This window comes from Phalaenopsis equestris, unplaced genomic scaffold (genome assembly GCF_001263595.1).
Source record: "Phalaenopsis equestris unplaced genomic scaffold, ASM126359v1 Scaffold000182, whole genome shotgun sequence".
Lineage (NCBI taxonomy): Eukaryota > Viridiplantae > Streptophyta > Magnoliopsida > Asparagales > Orchidaceae > Phalaenopsis > Phalaenopsis equestris.
In genome coordinates, this window is record NW_018164624.1 from 67,549 (window position 1) to 92,181 (window position 24,633).

The following is a 24,633-nucleotide window of genomic DNA, read 5'->3' on the forward strand; positions in this document are numbered from 1 at the left end:
TATAGCATCTCTAGTAAGGGTAAAGAATATTATTGCTCCTATTTGGCACAACACAATTTGCATACTTCCACAACAAAATTTCTATACTTATTACTGATTCATGATAAGAAGAAAGATATTTTCATATTAAATATTTTTCTTCTACAAAAACTTTAGTTATCTTTTTAAGTTGTTACTAATTCGTTAAAATATCAAAAATATCAAAAATATTTAAATTTTAAATTCCTACAAAAATCGTTGTTAGTTTAAGTAATTATCTTTTTAAAAATAGAAAAACTTTCTAAAAAGTGCATATTGCATAATCTTCTCCGTTGGTTCGATATTCAGACCTTAATAAAAAATTCTCATATTACTTGATAATGATATGTATACTTGCGTAGTATCCCAATATAATATTTTATCTACAAGCCGACAGATAACAGAAAGGGCGGTATGGGTATTAGAAGATTTGCTGAGGCTTTATGTTCTTGATTTTGTAGGCAATTGGGAAGTTAATATTCTAATGATTAAATTTGCCTATAATAATAGTTATCAATCCAGTATTAAGATGGTTGCTTATAATGTGTTATATGACTAGAAATGCATAACTCCATTAAGTTAGTCTGGGGCAAGAGAAACTTAATTATAGGTCATGCATTGGTTTATGAAGCCGCAAATAAAACCAAGCTAATCAGAGACATTGAAAGTTGTTCAAAATTGACAAAATAAATATAGACCCTAAATACATTGAAGTAGAGTTTGAATTTAGTGAGTTCGTGTTTCTAAAAGCCAGACTAATGAAAGGTACAACCAAATTTGGTTAGGAAAACAAGTTGAGCCCCAGAGACATTGATCCTTTTGAAGTAGTAGAAAGTGTTGGTCGAGTTGCTTACAGGCTAACTTTATCTCCTCATATGTCAGGCGTCCATGTATTTCACATATTGAGAAAATGGGCTTCAAACTCAGATCCCTAGCGGAGTCTCCAGAAGCTGTCGGTGCTATTTTAGTTTGATGGGGAGTTGCCCGTAAGAAGCTGTCGATGCTATTTTAGTTTGATGGGGAGTTGTTCGTAAGAAGCTATCGGTCATCGGAATAGAAATCTCGTTGCCTGCCTCAAAAGGACCTTGAAGTTTACAAAAGTATGAAATCAAACTGACCCCATATTTTTCATAGTTTAAATGAAAGAGCTCTATACCTCAAACCCTGTATTTATCCCGAAGGATAAACAAAAGACTTGAGGAAGTGGCTCGATCAAATAAACTAAGGAATATATGACATCTGTTTGGTCTGTGAAACTTTTATATTTGCCAAAAAGTTTCCATATTTAATACAAATGATTCATACATATTCCTTATGTCAAGATAAAATAGAAACATATGAGAAAAAAAAGCTATTTGGGAATAAGAAAATGATATGCAACAGAGATTTTTATTTCTTTTTTAGTAGATATTCAAAAATTTTGAAGGACAAATTTTTTATAAGGGGAGTATTGTAATACCCACTATTGATAAACAACATAAAGTTTTGACTACTTTAAAATAAACCTCAATTTTTGCATTCCCTAAAAAACAAAGAAGCTAATTTTATAAAATTATATATTTATCAATGATCAAATTGATATATAACAATGCATAAATTATTGATGTATTGGGAGGTACGAAAATTTGAAATATCATCTTAATTAAACTTAATTAAATCTTAATTAGCCATGTTAATCATTTTGTCGCTGTAGTAAATTCGCTTTATGAAGCATACTATAGATGGTTAAGATTTAAGAATGCGGTAAATACACGTATAGATGTTTTGTATTTCTGAATCCCCTCTTTTGAATTCCTTTACCTGCAAGCCTCTTTACTCTAGCGCTGTAGCGAAAAAATATTACATCAGTACTACGCACGTAGAGTAACGTGCGTAGCCATTGAAATCACGCCACGACACCCCACAAGACAGAAAAAAATGGCGCGGTAACACGAAGAATATTCCCCGTGTGTTATTGTGTCATAGGAATATTCCTGGTGTTATAATAACACAATAACACATCAGTAACACATAATAATTGAGTAATCCACCTCTACTACACCACGATTGACCCTAAATGTGAAACTCAATAGGGGTGTGGCGTGGCAGATGAAAGGAATAAACTTTCTATATTTATCATTTTAATATGTAAATAAATATTTCATTATTATTTGCCAATAAAAATGAAATATTTAATTATTTATCATATTTATTGTATACAATAATTTAAATAATCTCAATCACTATGAAAGGGTTGGAATCGCTCCAATGACGGATAGGATTAGACAGTCACCTTAGATAGTTTGGACACATTAAACATTGACCATATGATGACCCTATTAGGTAGCTTTAAAAAGACTAGGTATTTTGTATAAAAAAATTATCTTAATTTATTAAAATTAAGTGAAAATATGACAGCATGACACAATGGAGCAAAAGGAATCATATAGCCGACCCCACTTAGTGGGACAAAGGCTTATTGTTTTTATTATAGAGAATCTAAAGCTTATGGGATTTAGTAAATCTTATTAAAGTCACAAAAAACTTTATTAGAATTTGCATAGTAACATACCAAACAGGATTAGTTTTGTTTGCTGGCAATAAAATGTGAAATCTAATTGGCTTCCTTCCTAGATACTTTGATGGGCATTCCATGGAAATCATATATACCTTCTTTTTGTCATTGTTCTTTGAATAATAATCTCTTCCCTTATAATTAATTATGCTTGTGGTATAGCTACGATCCACAATCTCTATCAAGGTGCCTTGAATGGAGGACAAAACCTAAACCCACTTAAAAAGTGTTTTCTACACGTAAATCATTGGATTGTGCATGAAAAAAGAAAGCTTCGAGATCAAACCTGAAGCCATCAAGTAGTTTGGTGAACGCCGCACGAAGCATAGAAAAACCCTAGCAGAACCCCTCGCCTCATCTAGAGTATTACCATTGCATTTGATTGAGATGCATCCAAATTATAGCACGCAAGAAGAATAAACTCAACATTTTGACATCAATGGCTTCATTTGATACAATAAATGTTATGTTTTATAAAATGATCATATCTTCATATAGACTATGAAATGCTCCGTATATCAATCTATATGCTCATGAAATCACAATGATGTATGTGCAAAAAAATAAATAAATAATGATTATTTCTTTTAAGATGAAACCATTTTTTAAATATTACACATTATCAACACAAATATCAACACATCATGTATGGGGATGCATCCTTTCTAAAAGAATAACTTCTCTGCAGAAATTCCATGAATAAAATGTTTTCCATGTCTGAGACACGTAATAAAGCATTAATAATTCAAATGTACATAAGAGCACATCAACCAATTCATAAATAATAAAAAATGCATACCTAAAACACAGGAAACGACCATTAAGAAGCAATGGAAAACGTCAAGTATGTTACCCAGCGGCCTGAAAATCTCCAAAATCATCTTCAGCTGTACTTTGAGGACCTGCATCAGTGACAGCATGGGGATCTTTGGGGGGATTCTCTGCTACCAAAAATTGGATTTTTTCACTTTCATTACTGGTGCTAGTACGATTGGAATAAGATGCTGGTGAGCTAAGTGATGATCTCTCGACTGGACTAATAGGCGAGGGAGGTGCCGGCGGCGGCTTAAGGTATGTCAAGCCTCCTTCTTTCACGGTCGGTTTGTCTTCTAGTGAAACCTTGTTAAAGCGTTCAAATAGTGCTGACTTCGCGCCACTACTTCCTTTCTGGTTCATGCAAAAGAATGAGAACACGATAATTCAGACTTGTATCAATAATTCTATAACAAAATGATATATATTTCTTCTCAAAATTTTCAAGTTAGTATATGATTAGATCTATTTGAGGCTCAAATTTTTCAATGTTTTATTTTCAGATCACTGTCACACAGTTAATTGGTTACTTCTCTAAAATTTGTGGCAAAAAACAGTTTTTTACAACTATACCTGTTAGTGAAGTCGTTTTAAGAATGTTGTTATTCAATTTTTTCAAAAGAAAAAAATATTTATAATATCCACAACTTTTAAGAAAATAAGAGTTATGATAGATCCTGAGAAATGTTAAAAAATTAGGTGTATTGCATTATAGCAAAATCAAAATCATCTTAATAAATGATGATCAATAGGACTGTCTGAGAAAAGATGGAGGCAATAAGCCAATGAACGTTTAATGGAAACCAAAGGGAAAATATGAAAGAAAAAACATATAATGCAAGGATGTGCAGACAAGTTATGATTACTTTAACACGTAGAGACAAAACAATCTTGTTGCAGCATAATAAGGATGTCACTCTAAGTTCTAACTTAACAGCACTAGCATGTCAGCATCTATCCAGAAGCAATTTCGTTGCAAAATAGGATCATCAACAGATATACTCCACTAAAAACTAAATTTTCTAGGGAAAATATAAAGGAATATTAACACAAAATCCAAAATGGGATAATTGAGGACATCATAATGTTAAGTCTTCAAAAAAACAGCAACTGCTGAGAGAATCTCAGATGGTGAGAGGAATTTATGCACTCTGTCGGTTTACAAATGTTTAAGAAGTCAGCTTATGATCAGCTGACAAAGCACCTTGCTGGGTACTCGGAATGAGCAAAAAAGGTAGGAAAATACAAGAACCTTAAATAGAATCTTGAGAAGGTTTAAGATTTATTCATGAAATTTTTTATGGAAAAATACCACAAGTTTCTTTAGTTCGCCATTAATTAATTTAAAGTTTCATACTTGTTAGTGTAGAATACACTTAAGGTAAACAAAATATTACTTGCGCTAACAAATCATACCATGTTAAAACTTCATTAAAGCAAACTATTTTAAATGGAAACTATTGCCTACAGAAACAATTTTCTATCTATCAACATGTATAAGAAATACAATAGGACAAGAAATTCTGATTTTTAAGCATGCTTGAATCATTCCATTTTCCCAAATGGAAACTTAATGAAATCAAATTTACTCCTATATTAAACTGTGATACACCAATTATTAAAGATATTTTGGCCATTAATTTTTTTTCGGTACCCAATGGAAAAAGTATCAATCATAGCACAAAATAATTCTCATGTCGTCATTGAGAGAGTAGTATCAACATCCATACACCAACATCGTGAGGCCAGCTTTTCCAAACCAACTTCACTGACATCTTTAAGCCTAAACAATCAAAGATGTCGTATATGTTTGACCACATGAAGTACCAAAAGAATTTCTAAATCAACTTCAACAACACACCATGATCAAAAACACTCAAGGCAGTTCAATATGAGTATGTTCAATTGAGCTAAGTCTGGAAACAAAGAGAACTTACATTCTTGATCTGAAGAAAAAGAGTTTGTCCTTCTTTTAGACTATAATCAACTGAGGATTTTGCTTGGTAGAGTTGCTCCATCTCTTCAGCAGTTTGTTTTTTATTTAGATATCTTTTTATTTTGTGAAGGATAAACCGTAGTATAGGTCGGGCAGCTTGAATAGATTATCTTCTAAGGATTCATCAGACGAATTTTTTTAGCAATGCTACATATTTGATTCAAACAAATACAGCAGAAAGATAGAAAGAAGGATAGGAACATAAAAATGTACTAAAAACACAAAGCCTCCCAGAGAGCAATCTCAAAAAAGAAATAGCAGAAAAATATTTTCATATCTCACAGCACAGCTACAAATCCAAGGATTGTCAGCATATGAAAAAGAAATAGCAGAAAAAATCTTCATATCTCACAGCACAGCTACAAATCCAAGGATTGTCAACATATGAAACATAGAAATCCAAAAGCCAGTCTAAGAAAAAAAAGAAGTTTAAGGCATGAAAGAAGCTACAGGCAAAAAAAACAGCTTCTTCATCTATGCAAATTAAATACCATCAATAAAAAATTCACTTGTTATAGGATTTCAGTTTCTTACTAGACAGTTTAATAAGAGGCTGAACCAAGTGGCAAGAGGGTCCTGCCAATGGAAGGGTTCAAGAACGTGTTGACGGTATAAAACTGGAGGCAACTTATCTTCACGAAATACGCTCAAAAACCCTTTTTAAAGATCTTATTTCAAAACAGGGGATTTCCAAATGAATTATCTAAATAATGAAAAGGGAAGGATACTTCATATGATCATGGAGTGCAGCTTGGAAGTCATAAGCCTGTGGTCTTTCTCGGAAGCCTACACCAATAAACGCATGTCGAAGACGCCCACCTGCAGGGTAGTTTGTGTTCCTTCATGGTTAATCACATAATCCCAAATATCAAAATGCTGAAGATAAAAAAAAAATATAAGCAGCTTTTACTTCACATAGTAGCTTATTGCCTCTTATTTTGAATAATATCACAGAAATATAACAAAACCACAACAAGCCTTTATCCCACTAAGTGAGGTCGGCTACATGAATCGAGTGGGGTCGGATACATGAATCTTTTCTCCATTGTGTCTTATTGTGTGTCATATTTTCATTTAATTCTAATAAACAAATATTATTTTTTTAGACAACATACTAAGTCTTTTTAGATCTACTCTATTTTTCTTAACATAAATCAAATCTAAAACATCTACCCTTCTAACTGGGTCATCAGATAGTCGGCATTTAATGTGAATAAATCATCTAAAGAGACACTCTCTAATCTTGTCTGCCACTAGAGCTACCTCAACCATTTTACAGATATATCCATTTCGCATTTTGTAAATAAATGTAAGCCATTCATCAACTTGAGCATTCTCATCTCAGCAACACTTCACTTAATTTTATTGTTCTCTTTTCGGGCCAAGATTTTACGGCATAAAGTCTTGCAGGTCTCACCACCATCTTATATAAAATAATAAAATTATCCTTTAAGTTTAAGTAATATTTTTCTATCACACAATCGGCCCAATGCCTTCTTCAACCATCCAACTTGAATTCTACTAATAACATCCCCATCTATACCACCATCACTTTGAACAATGGACCCGACATAATTGAAATGTTCACTTCTTTTAATGGTCTGATCGCCCATTATTACAGCCACACCACTAGATCTATCACCACTACAACTACATTTTATGCATTTAATTTTGGATCTACTCAAACAAAAACCTTTAGACTCTAAAATTGACCTCCATAGTTCAAGTTTTACTTGAACTCTTTCTAGTTTTATCCACAAGAATGATATCATCAACAAAAAACAATATCAGCACTTTCTTTTCTAGAACTCTCCAAAGCATTTCTTTTGGAACCTTATCATAAGCGTTTTCTAGATCAACAAAAATCATATATAGATCCTCCTTACTCTCTTTGTACTTCTCCATCAAACCTCTTAATAAATGTATAAATTCCATAGTAGACTTGCCCGACAAGAAACCAAACTAATTTTGAGAAATTTTTGTATCACAACGTAACCTATGTTCAATTACTCTCTCGTGTAACTTTAAGGTGTGACATGTTAGCTTAATTCATATATAATTTGCACGCTCTTGTGCATCCCATTAATTCTTAAAAATAATAACCAATATACTTTGTTTCCACTTATAAGACTTCTTTTTAGTTTTAAAATAATATTAAAAAATTTAGTAAGCCAAAAAATTCTCAGATCTCCTAAACATTTTCACAATTCTATTGGAATACAATTAGATCATATTGTTATTCCAGACTTCATTTCTTTAAATCATTCTAAACTTCCATTTTACTGATGCAGCAATAGAAATATACACAATATAAATTGAGTAATTTATAGATAAGCTCATTCATGGAAGTATGGGCCCAACTAAACGCAGTAAAAATCAATTGAGAGTTTCATTGTCAATTAGTTGGGTTTGTTATCGACAACATTCCCATGTCAAAAAATTTTACCAATATTCTTGCAATAAAATTCTCTCAACTCTCTTTCCGAACAGCTCCATACTCACTAAAGATCTAGTGTCTTTCACTCTACAATCAGTTAGCATAATTGTGAAGTAACCTAAAACAAATTTACAAAAAACTGCTAGAATATTATGCACAAACTTAAGTATTTTATCTCTTCAAATCTGACTGCAGTAATGCAAGTACATTACATCACAGAGAAGCCTACGGTAGAATCATGACCATCCACAAATCACATGAAAACATTTTTAAAGGGAACTAGACTATAACTACTTAAAATATTATATTGGGATAGAAACAATCAAGCAAGATAGCCAACTCTCTTCAAGCAGCTTAACAGATGAATAGGACCCAAGAGCGTCAGACATGTTACAAACCTCTGCATCTGGAATTTAGGCAAAAGAGAACCTTGTAGTTAAAGTTAACTTTTTACATCTTAAACTCCTAACGCAGCCTTCCTGATAAAATTTAATGGTAGGATAAGCAGGAATATCATTCAACTTTAACTTTAAATAATAATTATCATGTTCCCATCAAATACTTAAAAAAATCACTAGCTGCAACTGAATCATTGACCATAAATAATCCCTTATTTCACCGATTCTCCAACCAATATAGTACCAATAACTTAGCACAAGAACGGTGCAATTGAGGCAGGTTTATAAAAATAAGTATATAAATACAAAATTTAAAACAAATAATTATTTTATTGAATTATTTTTCGAAAAAAAGGTTGGCTGTCATAGCTTCTATTAAAATATTATGTTCTCTTATGAATATAGTTCTGTATGTTGGCATTGTTTTCATCAAGTTATTTAAGAGCTTTGATAATTATAGCAATATGTTATAGATATTAAACTCCATAAAACTAAGAGGTTCATATTTACCTGATGAATTTACTGATTATTTTTGTATTCAAAATTTATTAGTTATTAGAAAACATTAGGATGCATTCAATCAATAATCATGGTTGTTTAAGAGTTAACGATCAATTAGGATGGTGTGAAGCTAGGTCAAACAGAAAGACCTACGAGAAACCTATCAGAAGAAAAAAACTAGAACGGCTAAAATAAAGTCACAGGGATAAATAAATTCCTAAAAATATTAGCTATTTTAAAATATCATATCAAAACTTCAACATTATTTCAGAGAAATATAAAAAAAAAGCTTCAGAATTAAAAATAATAGAAATTATGTATTTTCGTGATGGTTCAAGGTTATGGTTTCATAAAGTAAACAGAACGAAAGAATGCATATAAATTAAGTAAAGAAGTCATGATTTGCAAATCACAACTTTGGATGCCAAAAATAAAAAAAGTAACAAAAAAATAATAGAAAAAAAACAATTGAATAGGTAGTTCATCTCTCATGTGCCCAGTCTCACGCTTGTGTAGGCCCTTAAGTCTTCTGACTCTTATCCGGTACCATCCTAATGGCACATTCTCTAACCTTTGCATCTCCAACTTGTGCGGCCATTCGCGAAACAAACATTAGTGTCAAGGCATGCAATGGGAGGGATGCACTGCCGTTGATGTAAGTATCATAGAAAGTAGTGCTGACACTGGAAGAAAGGAAAAAGTTTTCAATAGTTGCATAATGCAATCCATAACTCTCAACTTATGCAGTTTGAATAAAATTAAGAGGTCGATAACCTTCAAACTTCCATTCCTCTAGTTATCTTGCTTGATGTTCTTAAAAAATTAATTATTTGTCCTCCAGCAGGTTGGTCTAGAAGTTCTTATGTTGCGCTTGAATTATTTAATTGCCTTCACGTATAAATTCATTAATCTCAGCAATAATTATACTTTGATTGTATGCGAGTGAATGTAAAATCAAGAGTATTGCTTCAAATCTCAAATTCCAAACTCTACATCCAAATAAATAAAAACAGATTTTTCAGAATGTTTTTTACAAACAATCAAATCTTTGAGTAATTAGAATCCACTGAATTTTCAAAATGCATGTGTTCAAAATATTTGCTATAAAATTACCTCTAGAAAGCAACAACTTGCTTCTTCAAATGCAAGCAATAAATATTAGAAATAGAATTCAAATGATAATGCAATAATCCAATTAATCTAAAGAAATCAGCCAGAAATTCAAGCCACAAAAAATCTGCCAGAAATTATAATTTAATCACCAAAATTAGAATTTTGATGGCCAATTTTAAACAAAATAAAAAATTTTAACACGCCAAAATAATTTATCTAGAAGAAATTAGATCAAGCAATGAAATCACCAAGAAATTTAAGCTTCTTCCTAAAAGATTAAATAATTACACTTATAACGCACTCAAAGGAATTACTATCCAGACAAAATTGAAGTTGGAAGAAAAAATATTTATCCAATCAAAATTAATAAAAACACATTTCAAATAACTGCTCATCCCTAAGTAGACAAGATTGTCACAATCTCAACCCAATGTGATTTTAAAACCTAAAGTTAATAATTAAACCTAATTGGAAAATTAAAAAATTTAAATAACCACAAAAAGAAAAAAAAATCCTTGAAATGGAAGGGCTGACTGCATCGTAAACCCATGCACAACAATGTCGCAAAGGTGTTATCGAGAATCTTGCAACAAGCCTGCAAGTGACGCCAACACTTGAAGGTGACAATCTAATACAGCTAAAGCCAGCAAGAGCACCAAAAGTCTGCAAGAGACGATTGTTCAAGATGTTTGCTGAAAGTGGTGTTAGGAGAACACACAAACAATTTCATTTGAAATAGTTATAAGAATTATAGGAATAGGCTGGGGGGAAACCACAAGACTGAAACTTAATTACGTTATGGCAAATGAATTGAAATTGCCAAGTGAAAGTAAAAGCATCCAAGATCCAAACCAACCTAATCTCATATCACCATATCAATCAATCTAACTAATAATCAAATACATCTTTTTCTTAAGATCATCATGTGCATAAATCAAAACCTGGGAAGAGAAGAATACTGTGAAGCGAAAAAATGCAAATACAAAGGCAAATGTGAGTTCCCTGAAGAATCGCATCATAATCAGTAAGCAAAAAAAACAAAGAATAATTCCCATTGTGCTCTCCGCAAAAATGGCATTTAGGAACCCACAATTTGATTATCAACAAATGTTTTAATTGTTATATTGTTGATCACAAGATAAAATATTGCCCATTTAAGAATTAAGAGCAATTTTAAACTTCAGCTGCTTAAGAGAATAATTATAGGTACCAGTACAAAAATAAATGACAGAAATTTCGCAAATGTCGACTTCAGAAGCACAATGAAAAAGGACAAGACAAAATTATCTTCAACCTTAACATCAACCGCAAAAATTTATAATGCATCTACATCCTGCATTTCAGTACCACCACCAGCAACAACTTTCAATGGCATATCCACAATAGCAATAGGGCAGAATCAGAGCAGTCCAAACAGGCAATTCCACCTCGACAGCGAAGCTCCTGACGTGTTGAAAAGCATTATTTTTTATTTTTAAGCAACTTACAAACGTATTATTTGATATTGGGGCATTAAAATTCATTTATATCAGACAAATTTGTATTTAATGTATTAGTTTCACAATTACAATCACATATCATCCAACTCATTTATGACTATTACTCAATGTGTTCATTATCATTGTCAATAATATGCATATATGTTCTACCCTTAGAATATTCTCATAAGCACAATTTGATATGATATTAAGTATGGATTGGCTATTCACATATCATGTCATTATAGATTGTCATAAGAGACAGGTAAATTTCTATATATTTGGCTTAACCTTTTTTTTCAATAAAATTAGAGGGGCCAAATCTTGTCTACTATCAGCGATTAAAACCCATAAGTTTAATTGGGTGTATTCGTTAGCTGGCTCACATGATAGAAGTTTACAAATCAAATACTAGCTTATAGATAGTGCTTAAGTGGTTCAAGAGTTTGCTAACATTTTTCACGTGTCAACTTCGATGTTATGTGCATGATGAATCTTACGCCATGCAATACGAATCGTTAGTGATTTGGCAATACAAGAGATGTGATAATGATATCAAAGCGAATTCTAAAGTGTAAAGTTCAACAGCTTCATCGTTGACTCATTCCTTTTGTCAGAGCGCCTTGGAAGAATCAATTAGAACGAAAAGCCAATTGGGAGATTGAAGAAGAGATAATTATGAAATACCTTCAACTATTCAAGAACAAAAGTAGGAATTTGAAAACAAAATTCTTTTAGGGGTAGTATGTAAAAAACAAAGAAGGCTTTCATGCCACATTACCTTCTCTCTAATTGCACAAATCTCACAACCACTTTCAGGCTTGAATTCTTGTACTCTTCTTTGCCACTCTAGCTCACCTCCCTTAACTTACAATTTAAGGAAAGTGAGAGGTAGGACATTGCATTCTTCTGGATCATCTCTTCCTACATCGCCAAACCTCTCAATAGAGCCTCCCTTCACTCCATAATCCGTAGCTGCAGCCCTACGAACCAAACAACTACTAAGCCTATTTTTTGCTTCTTACTTCCCTCACCTTCTTCTAAGGGTGTAAATGAGCCGAACCAGCTAGTGAATCGGCTCAAACTCAACTTGCTAATGAGCTCGCGAGCCGAGTTTATTGAGCCGTGAGCTCGAGCTCCAAAAGCCTCGGCTCGCATGCTCACAAGCCGGTTCAATATTCAATAAAAATTTAATAGACTAAATAGAAAAATATTTATTTTTTTAAAAAAGGGGGGGTTGGGGGTTATTGCATAGCACACGAAAAATTGTTATTTAGAGATTTCACACCACAAACTTTAATATTATGAAAGCCTCACTTCCGTTAATGCCTCAATCTATGACGTCTATTTTCCACAAACTGTAGGCAATCTTTACTAGCTCGTGATCGCTGCTCTCTAGAGACAACCGCACACCTCATCGAAGCACAGCCTTTCAGCCACCACTTCTTCTTCGGCAAACAGGTATGTGGTGTGAGTTGAGACATTTGACGACTTTCCCCTCCCCTCATCCATTCCCCTCCTCCTAGACTGAGATCATAAAGAGTCAATTTATCAAACTTGACAAAAAAAATATAACTAAAATCAACACCGATCGATCAAAGCATAAAATTTGAACACTTTAATTTGGTTGCGAGATGAATTGTTGGGGTCAAGCCCGTACTTCTCGAGCATTATTTTTTTTTTCTCCTCCTCGGCGGGGGGGGAAGATCTGAGAAAATATCAGATCGACGGGGTAATGCAGGAGCCTTCGGCTAGCAGCGGTCACCGACAAGCAGAGATCACCAGCAATTTGTGAGAAAGAGATGGTCGAAGATGAAGGCGTTAACTGAGATGCGGGTTTCGTAATATTATAATTTGGGGTGTGTGATCCATAAATTAAAATATTTCATGCGCTATGTATGTAAAACTCCCAAAATAAATAGAAGGAAATTGCTGATATTATTTTGGGGAAAAAAAGTTGCTGCTCAATTAATGTAAAGCTTTAAGAAGCTGTATTCATAAATAAATCAATATATATTTTTTATTATAAATTTTAGTCCTTTTACATTATCAAGTATATTCTCGAACCGCTAAAAAGCTGATTACTTCATCTTCTCGAACAGCTCCCTCCACTGGTTTCGATGTTTTTTTGGCCCAGCTTTGCCTTGGTTTCCCCGGACTACATTTAAAGAAGCTTCCGCAACATCGAGCGCTCAAGCCGGGTCCTCGAGCTTCATAATAAAATATCAACCGAACTTGAGCTTATAAAATGGGCTCAACACGAGCTCGAGCTCAAGTTCAAGCAGTCATTTTGAGAGTTGAGGTGAGCTTGAGTTTACTGTCACTCAAGCTCGACTCGGCTTGTTTACACCCCTACCTTCTCCCAAGCAGTAACTGGTTGTCCTCCTTAGCCATTATACGCTCTGAGCTCTGCCTTCACCTTTCACTTAAACTATAAAAAGTGACATGTGATGCACAACATAAGTACAAAAAAATTCAAAATTTATAGTTCATCAATTTATCAAGCAAAGTTTTGTCTTTTCTGATTTAACTGAGTAAACATACAAAACTCGTATTAAAGTGTAATTTAAACATCAAATAAAATGTAAAATTTTGTAATAAATCTCGGAAGAAAATAAAATTACACAATGATTAGGATTTGTAATGCAAAAAAAAAAACCAAATTATTGCCGACTTCACCAAATACCAATCACAAAGCTAATAAAAATTTATTTAGATAAAAAAGAATAAAGAAATAAGGTTTCAGGTAGAAGATCTAGGCTTTAAGCAAGTCTAAAAGTTATCATCAATACTTATAAAGCACTTAAGAATTCACGTCTAATAAGACACACAAATTTGATACCTAAAAATCAAATTTAGACCCATATTAGATAGTTTCACAAAATATAGTCTAAATAACAAAAAAAAAAAAAAATCATACATTAAATAGAAAAAGATGGCGACCCTAAAATCAAAATTGTAAGTCTTGGATATGTTAAACCCAATAAAAATCAACTTCTGAGTTTTGTTACCACGCACAAACTACATATTGAAGAAAATTGCAAGCATTGGAATCTTAGCTATATGAAGAAAGCCACAAACGAGCAACACTGCAAGATCTGGAACCAAACAATATAAGGCAAACCAAAAACAGTAAAAAAGCCAAAACACATTTTGTACGAGGAAAAAATCGTGGGGAAAAATAGGGGCAACATTAGGGATCAAAGGCAATCAGTAGTACCAATCACCAAATTAGTGACGATGATAAGGATCCAATCTATACTACAAAGTCGAACACTGAATGAAACAACTAAATTGTGACAGCAATACTAAAACTTCAAATCAGTGGTTAGATAAAAATAGAGAACCAGCAATGCACACAATTTGCATATCTGATGGGTATAGATCTTAGATTTACATCACATGATATAATCGCTAAAATGTGCTCCCCAACTCCCTTTCAAATTATACATCTCTTTGAATCTAAAACATATGTACATCCCTGGCCATAGAAATTGCCCAACATGAAAATCAATAATGCCAAGCCAACCTAAGTTTCAAAAAAATACATATTTTCAGCACAAAAAAAAGCAAGCACCGACACAAAATCATAACATTGAGCTATGTGATGCATCCTTTTTTTACTATCCCACGACCTATCATTTTAAAAGAGGTCACTGAATATTTGGAATTCAAGCTAATGCAGCATCGGAGGAGAGGTTAACACATTTAACCTCCTTAAATTTGCATTGAAGTTATAACCATGACCTCCAAATATATCCAAAATACATTTAAATAAACTTTACACTATGACATCATTTTGCAGGCCCCATTTATGTTGTTTTTCCTATTTTTGAAGCGCCCTTGCAGGCTATCCAGCCAGCCATGTTTCCAATTCTACAATGGCTAATTTACCAGAAATTTGGTGCCACTGCTATTATCACGACTTATCCTACTCTTTTATTGTCATTTTCCCTGCGGCTACTGTAACTAATAAGGGGGGCTCTAGTGGCTTTCAAACCTAAATGTGGATTTTCCATTGCATGTATGATATTGAAGTTAACCTAGACAGCAATAAAAAAACCAAATATTATTGTGGAATTCAAATAACGGATTACTAACATACAAATAAAAATAGGAAATAGCAACAGACATGACCACACAAATTCAACTCGAGGGCGATCAAGGAGCAGGTGGGCTTGGTGGAGGTCGGCCAGGTGGGCTGGAAGTGGCGGCATGCGGCAGAAGTGGGTAGGATGGGGTGTTGGACGGTGGAGGTTTCAGTAGGTGAGGTTTCTGGGAGGTGGATGAGGGGTGGTAGTACCTATGGGAGGCTGGAACAGTAGGGCAGCAGCGATAGAAGATCGTAGGGATGGCTGGGAAGATTGGAACAGGCAAGGACAACACGGCTTTGTAGTCCGAATGGCAGTAGCAGGCCGGGAAAGGGGTTGGGTCGACGGGAAGGTAGCGACAAATAGCTGCAGTTAATTGTTTAGGGTGGCTGTAAGGTGGCGCGCAAGCTTTGGAAGGCAGCAACAAAGGAAACATGGGTCTGAGAAGCAGTAGCAAGGTGGAACGCCAGCCTTGAACGCAGCGGCAGGTGGAAGCTGGTCTAGAAGGCAGGGGCAAGGAGGAGGACTGATTCTGAAAAGTGGCAGCAAGTTGAACTGAAGAAAAATAGCCGGGAGGTGGCTATTCAGGGAAGCTGAAGCAGGGAAGGGCGATGGGGAATGATGGGAAGCGATGTGGAAAGATGGAAGAATGATAATCACTACCTCTAAAGCGAAATACAACCCTAAAAGAAAACTTGGAGAAGCCGGCGACTTTCTTGAACAAAACACATTAAAGAACAAACCCTAAAACTCCAAAAAAAAATAAAATAATAATAGGAAAACATTAAAGAACAAACCCTAAAACTCCAAAAAAGAAATAAAATAATAATAGGAAAACTAAGAGCGACCCAAGAGAACAGGTCGAAGTAGATTAAAATCAAACTCTTAAACATCGATGTGCCTTTTGGTGTACTGATGGAGTTTCATTAGAAACTCTAAAGTTAAGCATACTCATCCTAGAGCACTCCTAGGATGGGTGACCTCTTAGGAAGTTATACCAACAGGTCAAAACAGTGAGGGCGCTAGGCCAAAGAGGACAATAACTTGATAGGTGAGTATTCAAGCTGTCACTAATGGTATCAAAGCAATACCCCAGCTAGAAGATGGGAATGAAGTGTCATACAAAACAAAGTGCTAAGACATGAAAGCCACCTCTTGAACCTTAGATGAAACAAAATGCTTGTAGGAGACAACTCTAGAATCCTATCTTCCTTGTCGATGATTCTGGGTATAAGGAATTGGTAAGGACGTTAGTTACTTTAGTGGGGGAGATTGTGAAGTCCCTTAAGTAGATTGAAGCCGAACTCTTAAACATCAAAGTACTTTTTAGTGTAGTGAAGAGTACTTGAGTGGGTGAGACTGTGAAACCCCTTAAATAGAATGATGCTTAACTTTTAAACATTGAGGTGTCCTCTGGGTAATGGTTAGAGTTTCGACAGAATCTCTAAAGTTAAGAGTGCTCTCATGGGAGCACTCCTAAGATGGGTGACATCGTGGGAAGTTACAACAACGAGACAAAACAATGAGGCTATTATGCAAAAGAGGGCAATACCTTGATGGATGAGCACTCGGGCTGTCACAAATAGTATCAGAGCATTATACTAGCTGAAAGATGGGAACTAAGTGTCATATAGAACAAAGTGTTATGCCATGGGAGCCATCACTTGAACACAGGATGGAACTAAGTGCTACATAGTGGGAGTCACCTTTTGAATCTGTAAGAACCATCTCTAGAACCTCATTTGTCTGGTGGATGATTGTGTTTATTGAGCATTGATGAGGACATCAAGTACTTAAATGGAGGAGATTGTGAAACCACTTCAGTAGAATGAGGTTAAACCCTTAAACATTGAGGTGTCTTTTGGTATAATGGCCAGAGTTTTGATAAAAACTCTAATTTAAGCATGCTCACATGAGAGCTTTTCTAGGATGGGTGAAATTGCGAGGTCATTAGACCAAAGCAGACAATACCTTGATAGGTGAGAGTTCAGGTTGTCACACTACTGCTCCCTTGAAGTCTAAGTCTACGGGACCCGTGGAATCACAAGCATCATTCCTTCATCCACTGGATGCTAGTATTCCTCACACTTCTCTTCAGCTACCTCCTCCTCACTCACCCCTCTACTGCACACTGCATGGTGAAAGAAACAACTTTGCTCATTGGACAACTGGAGGTGACGTATCCATATCTGTGGCACATGAAGTATTTTCTAGCTGGAACTATGATGGAGTTTTACTCTTCTAAGGCTCCTCACTCTGAGCAACTCAGTCATTCTCCTGAGCAGTCTCCTCAACTCCCTTAGGCGTACTCCTACTAATGTCTCTAATCGTGGGTGGTTATTTGAATGGAGGTTGTCTGCTCTACTTCTATTATCTTTCCACTTTCAATGTCAATGCCTGAACATCACTCAACGATCAGTAAGGTTGTAGTTATATTACATTGTCGATGGAGGACTTTAGGTCTCCCAAGTACCTAGTTATCATGTGCTCCTCTGACTCTGTCAGCTCACATTTCAGCTTAAGTTATCAAATTCTACCGTGAACTCCACTAAAAAATCCCCTTTCTCAAATTCTACCGTGAACTCCACTAAAAAATCCCCTTAATGTAAATGATGTAGCCTCAAAGACATATCCTAGTGGTAGTGTGGTTGTAGAAACCTCTACATCTTCTTCATTTTCTCTAAAATAACAATTTTGCTCTGACTTTCTATTTCTCTCTCTCTTCAAATCTCCCAACACAAAGAGACACTCTTCTTCAGCTTGATGGAAGCAAGTTTCACTTTCCAGTCAGTTGGCGCTTCCTTGTATTAAAAGATCTTCCCGACCATCTGCAGTCACTCGATGAAGCAATTTGGATTCATTCTTTCCTCAAAATCTAATATATCTACTTTCACTCCTAGGTCTCTGCATCCTCCAATAGGCACTTGATCTGTCAATCTCCTCTGATACTAATCCCAAAACATCGTGGTCTACCTTTCTCTTCATTGGAATCATCCATTCAAAAAGATTCAAGTATCCTCACTTTCTACTCTTCGAATCTCACGAACACAATCGACGGTGACTTCTCCATGGTTCCTCTCCTTTAGTAAGGCAAGCCTTTGTTGAAGTCGGCCGAGTTCCTCCTATACCTCTTCAATGGTAAGCTCCTAACCGGCTTCCAACACTTGTCTCCTCGGTGGCATGGTTTGAGTTTTGGTTTGAGGGAAGATGGGGGGAGTATGGGAGTGTTGTAGGGTGGGAAATAAAAAATATTGGGTTAGTTAGTGGAAGATTTAGGTAACCTCGGGATATGACAAGGTTTATGCTAGGTCTAATATCAAATAATATTGGAGTTAACTCAAACAACAATAAGAAAAATAAATATTATTGTTGAATTCAAAAAAGGGATTACAACCACAGAAATAAAAATGAAAAATAGTAACAAACACGACACAAACTCAACTAGGGGTGGGGTGGTGGAGATTGGCTAGGTTGCCTGGAAGTGTTGATAGATGGCTGGAATGGATAGAATGGGTGTTGGAGGGTGGTGGTTTCAGTAGGTAATGTTTTCGGGAGGTGGATAAGTGGTGGTAATGTTTATAAGCGGCTGGAACAATAGGGCAGCTGCGATAGAAGATGATGGGGACGACTGGGAAGGTTGGAATAGGCAAGGACAGAATGGCTTTGCCGTCCAGGTGGTAGGGGCAGCCCGAGAAAGGGGTTGGGGTCAGTGGTAAGGCAGCAACCAATAGAAGCAGTTGGCTGTATGAGGTGGCAGCAAGGTCGCACGCAAGCTTTGTAAGGCAGCAGCAAAGGAAATGTGTGGCTGAGAAGCAGCGGCAAGGTGGGAAGCAAGTCTGGAGGGCAGCAGCATGTAGAAGCTGGCTTGGAAGGAAGCAACATGGTGGAAGACTAGTTTTGGAATGTGGCTGCAAAGTAGAACTGCAGAAAAAACAGCCAGGAGGTGGCTCTTTAGGGAGGCTGTAACAGCGAAATTAGAAGGGGAATAATGGGAAGTAATGTGGAAGGATGGAGTGAAGAATAATTACCAACACAGGAGAAACAACTAGAGCACCACTCCCTAGAAGAGACTGGAGACGCTAACGGCTGTCCCAAAAAAAAACACACGAAAGAACTAATCCTAATACATCAAGAAAATAAAATATAGAATAATAGGATAACTAGAAGTGGTCCAAGATCCACTGCAACAAAAGAAAAACCTGAACCAGTTCGGTCCCAGCATGAAAGCAGAACTCCGGCTTTCCATCGCGGGGAAGCCTGCGTGGTATTCCCCACGTCAATGTAGTTCTATTCTAATGGCTCAGTCACACTCTTACAAGTTGTTTTGTTCCTATTCAGTATAGCGAGAGGTTTTTAAGAATATGCTGAGGCATGCAAAAAATAGTACCATTGCTAACATAAAAGTTTTTTTAGGGGTATGCACTATTCTTCATTTTTTCTGTGAACATAATTCTTCAACAAAAGTGAGAATCAAAACTTTTTGAGAGAAGTGATCTCATCATCATTCAAACATAAATTAGCTAATTACATTATTATTTAGCTTTGCATCTCTCTTCTACCTCTTTTTTTTTTTTCTTTTTTTTTTTTTTTTTTGGCTTTTTAACGACTGCCTTGAAAGTGAGATTGCATTCTTTCAAATCTACCACAATTTGATTTTGTTTCTTGCATTCTAAATATCTATCGCTCATATGGCTTTCATGATTTTAAATTCTACCATTAATTTATGTTTTAAGGCAAAAACCTTGTCGTTGGAATCGAACTTTAGCATATTTTTTTTTTCTTAATGGTAGTACACACTAGTTTGAAACTAATAGCATGCTTTCCAACAAAATTTGAATGTTTGTTGATATGTCTGCATTAAAATGTTTGATATCACTAAGGCTACTAGATCTTTTTCATTTTTTTCGCAAGAAAAATTTCTGCGATCAGTAAAGGGTGACGATGGAGAGCAGGAGATGCACCCCAATAAGCTAAATAGATAGAGGGTCTGTTTGGGGCCGCTTTTCCGCGCAGCGCAAGCCCAAATCGCGACATTTTTTTTTCGACTGAAAAATGCGGCGCCCCGCATTTCGTATTAACTGCTGACCCGCTTTTTACTAACCTACCCCCTCGCTCGCCTCTCTCGCGATCGAGCCGAGCTACTCCCTCCCCTCTCACGCGACCGAGCTTCTCTCTTTTGTCACCCTAAAGGTAAGATCCCTGCTCGCCTCCTCCTGTCTGATCCGTGAGTTGTGCTTTGTCTCTGCTTGAATAATTTTCTCTCCTTCAGTCTGCGGTATTCTCTTCCAACTTTTTTTCTAACATTATGATTTTGCGATGGTTTTCTGAGCTCTACTCGATTGTTGATTTTTGATTGGTTGTTCATTGCTGCTTGATTTTGCAATTTGTGCAATTTTGGTTTTGCAATTCATGTGATTTTGCATTGGTGTTAGCTTTTTTACATTGGCAATGGGGTGATGGTTTTTACTGTGGATTATGAGGTGGTGGATTGCTAGGTTGTGGAACGTTGGGTTGTGGATTGCTGCTTCTATTGGTGGTGGAGTGTTGGGGTGGTTGTGTTGGTTGTGTTTGTGTTTATGGTGGCTGTGTTGTGGGTTGTGGTGGTTGTGATGTGGGTTGTGATGGTTGTGCTGACGGCTGGGTGGTTGTGGTGTTGTATCTTATGGTGTGGTGGTTATGATTTGTGTGGGGGTGTGATTGGGCGGTTGTGGTGTGTACGGCTTGTGGTGGTTGTGTTATGAGTTGTGATGATTATACAATGTGTTGTGGTGGAAATTATTGTGTTGATAGTCCCAAGATTTGTTTTGAGAAATTCTTTAAGGAAAGCTTTAGAGAGTACTTTTCAGTGATAATCATCAATAACATGTAGACATCATCTTCATTATCTCTAGGAGAAGGCTGCAAATAAATTCTTATGCATCCCCAAAACAATAAGATGCAACAAAAAAATAAAATCAATTTGTTAGTGTAAATTCAAAGCATATTTTGCTAACTTTAAGCAGCCAGATGAGCCTACAAAGAATTCTCTTAAGATGTTGTGGTGGTTGTGATATGTGTGGTTGTGGTGGTTGTGCTGAAGGTTGGGTGGTTGTGTTGTTGTGTTTTGTGGTGTGGTAGTTGTGATATGTGTGTAGGGGTTTGATTGGGTGGTGGTTGTGCTATGGGCTATGGTGGTGGTTGTGGTATGTGTGGTGGTTGTGTTGTGGATTGTTGTGGTTTTGCTGAGGGTTGGATGGTTGTAGTGTTGTGTCTTGTGGAGTAGTGGTTGTGAGACGTTTATGGAGGTGTGGTTAGTTGGTTGTGTGGTGGCCTTGGGCTGGGTGGTTGTGCATTGGGCTGTGGTGGTTGTGTTGTGGGTTGGGTGTTGGGGGGTTGTGTCATGTGGTGTGATGGCAGTGGGATGGGTGTGGTAGTGTGGTTGCTTGGTTGTGGTCTAAGTGTTTGTGGGTCTGGCTGTGTTGTGGATTATGGTAGTTGTCTTGTGGGTTGTGTTGTGGTTGCTCTGGTTATGTTGTGGTTGCTCTAGTTGTGTTGTGGTGGCTCTGGTGTGGTTGTTGTGAGATGTGTGTGGAGGTGTTTTATCTTAAACTATGGTGGCCATGATTATGGGTTGTAGTTGTCTAGTTGTGGTGGCTAATGTGTATGTTGTGGTTGCTGTTAAATATTAATGTTTTATTTTTTCTATGCTAGTAACGCAATGCTTAAAAATAAAGCAGTCGGTTCATCAGTCATGTGGGATAGGGAAGCCAAACACATATTTTGCAACCTGTGTCTTAAGGATGTTGAGTTGGAAAATAGACCCGCCACCTAGTTTAACAAGAAAGAGAGACAAAATACAATCAAGAAGTTCAAGAAAATGACAGAAAATAGAGTACGATAGGTTGCAACTTAAAATAAGTGGGATAAATTGAAAAAGAGCTGTAAATTATGGATGGAATTAAAACGTAGATCCACGAGATTGGGTTGAGATACAATTAACAGACTATTGATGCTTCGGAGGAATAATGAGCTAAGAAAATGGAGATAACTTATCCGCGAAAGACTTTGTTTTCATTACTGTTTCTTATTGAGTTGTTTGAAGTAATCAACTTGCCCGTATATTGTAGGCAGTGTCAGCGTCCAAGAAATTCAAATTCAGTGGAATTGATCCTGATCTGGAAAAAAAAATTGAACCGTATGTTCGGTGGAGTTGTGAAAACAGAGACTCATGCCTGGAACCCCAAGTGAGCATGAGTTCGTAGGCATACCAGAGAACATGGATGTTGAGCAGAAAACTGGGTTCGATGAAGGCCCAAGCCCAAAACAAAATGAACTGAAGTCCACATGCAGATCAAAGCACTAGGGTGAATAAAAAGAAAAAATGAGCTGCTTTCATCAGAAGCCAAATATGAAACTGGTAGTTTCATGCACGAGTGAGCCTGGACCTTCACATGCGACCTCCATAGATGACTTTATCTGAGTTTTGGAGATAACTCCGGAAGTTTATAAGGATATGTCGGTATATCTAAACTCGTTGAAGATGTTGAAGGACCCGACCCGTAGACAAATATTCATGAAGATGACCCCCTGACTGTAGGGTCAATTATTTAGTTTTTTTTTTGGACGGTAAGGACACTTGATTTTATGTAGTTATTGTTGTACTACTTGGATTTTGTTTTCTTGTTGTTTTATCAGATTTCTGATTTGGATGTTTTTTCTTTCTAGCAGGAACAATCTATATGTTATTCTGTGTTATGTCTTCTTATTGTACGCTTTGTGATTCGATTTTCGATGTTCTTTAACGTTGTTTGATTCACATGCATTACCTAAACAGAGCACTTGTTTAGTACGGATTCACAAAGAGGCACAGAAGGAAAATTGTGACAGCAATTTATATGTTGTACGAATACAACTCATACGTTAATCGAACTCCTTGCATGAGATCTACTTAAATTTGTGATAAATGGGTTGTGGAGCTACTACAAGGACACTCTACAAGATTCAACATGTTCTATATGACAGTCTATATTTATGGATCAGCTTAATGAACTGCATAGGAATCATGGGCTTCATGGCTCATCAAGAATGACAACCAGAGATGTTTTAGCAATAACCCACAACATTTTATCACATAATGAATCAATGAAAGAAGTGATGCAAAGAGTTCAGCATTTGTCAGAGACAATAAACACATATTTCTCAGTCGAGTTGAAAGCTTTTGTTAGTTTGTCTGCATAGATTATTAAGTCAAATGATCCAACATTCAAAAGGAGTACAAAGATTGTAAATGACCCATCGTATATATCATTTTTTAAGGTAAATCTTTTTTATTTATTATATCAATAAGTCAAAATGAGCAGTATAGTTATCACAACTTTATTTAATTTATCAGAACTATATTGGAGTGATCGATGGAACCCACATGGATGCAAGTATATCCAATAATGAAAAAGTCGCATTCATTGGGCGATGTGAATCACCTACGCAAAATATGATGATCGTATGTGATTTCAACATGTGTTTTACCTTTGTTATGGCTGATTGAGAAGACAATGCACATGACAGTCGTATACTTGCTCTTGCGATAAGAAATCGAAAACCCAACTTCCCTCACGTTCAGGTTTGTTCAAATAATAATCATATTCATATATTTTTTAAATTCATTACTAATTAATTTAGTTGAAACAGATAATTATTATTGGGTCGACGTTGGATATCCCTTACAAAGAGGGTATCTAAAGTGATTTCCAGATACGAAATATGACATTCTCGATTTTGAAAGATCCAACAGTGTTGCTCGGGCAGGAAAGAAATGTTTAACAAGAGACACTCCTTACGCGGTGTAATTGAAAGAACATTTAAAGGGTAAAAGAAAAAATGGGTCATACTGTGTGATATAACGTATTTATTTCTGAAGTAGGTGCAGATTGTAGCGAGTACAATAGCTCTCCACAACTACATTCGACGACGTCATTTTCAAACTAATGAAAAATTCAACATGGCTGACGATGATCATTTATCTGTCCCGCCTGAAGCATTTGAACATCACATAGGATAATTTATGCCACAACCAAAAATAAAATCATACGAAGGTTGCACCCAGGATGACGAAGGTATTGGAGAAACAATTGAATTAAGAGAGCAGATCATTTCCAAACTAATGAAGACTTCAACATGGCTGACGATGATCATTTATCTATCCCGCCTGAAGCATTTGAATATCACATAGGATAATTTATGCCACAACCAAAAATA

At 35.8% G+C, this 24,633-nt stretch overlaps 1 protein-coding gene across 1 annotated transcript in view; it reads right to left on the reverse strand.

Annotated features, from left to right (window-relative positions):
- Window positions 1–3,207: 3,207 nt before the first annotated feature.
- LOC110022330 (uncharacterized protein At1g03900) overlaps window positions 3,208–24,633 on the reverse strand; it is a gene marked incomplete in the record, with an annotated part of 41,233 nt that continues 19,807 nt past the window's right edge. The window contains 3 exon segments of the mRNA XM_020721207.1: window positions 3,208–3,739; window positions 5,323–5,434; window positions 6,110–6,200. Coding sequence (XP_020576866.1) covers window positions 3,422–3,739; window positions 5,323–5,434; window positions 6,110–6,200 — 521 coding nt within the window.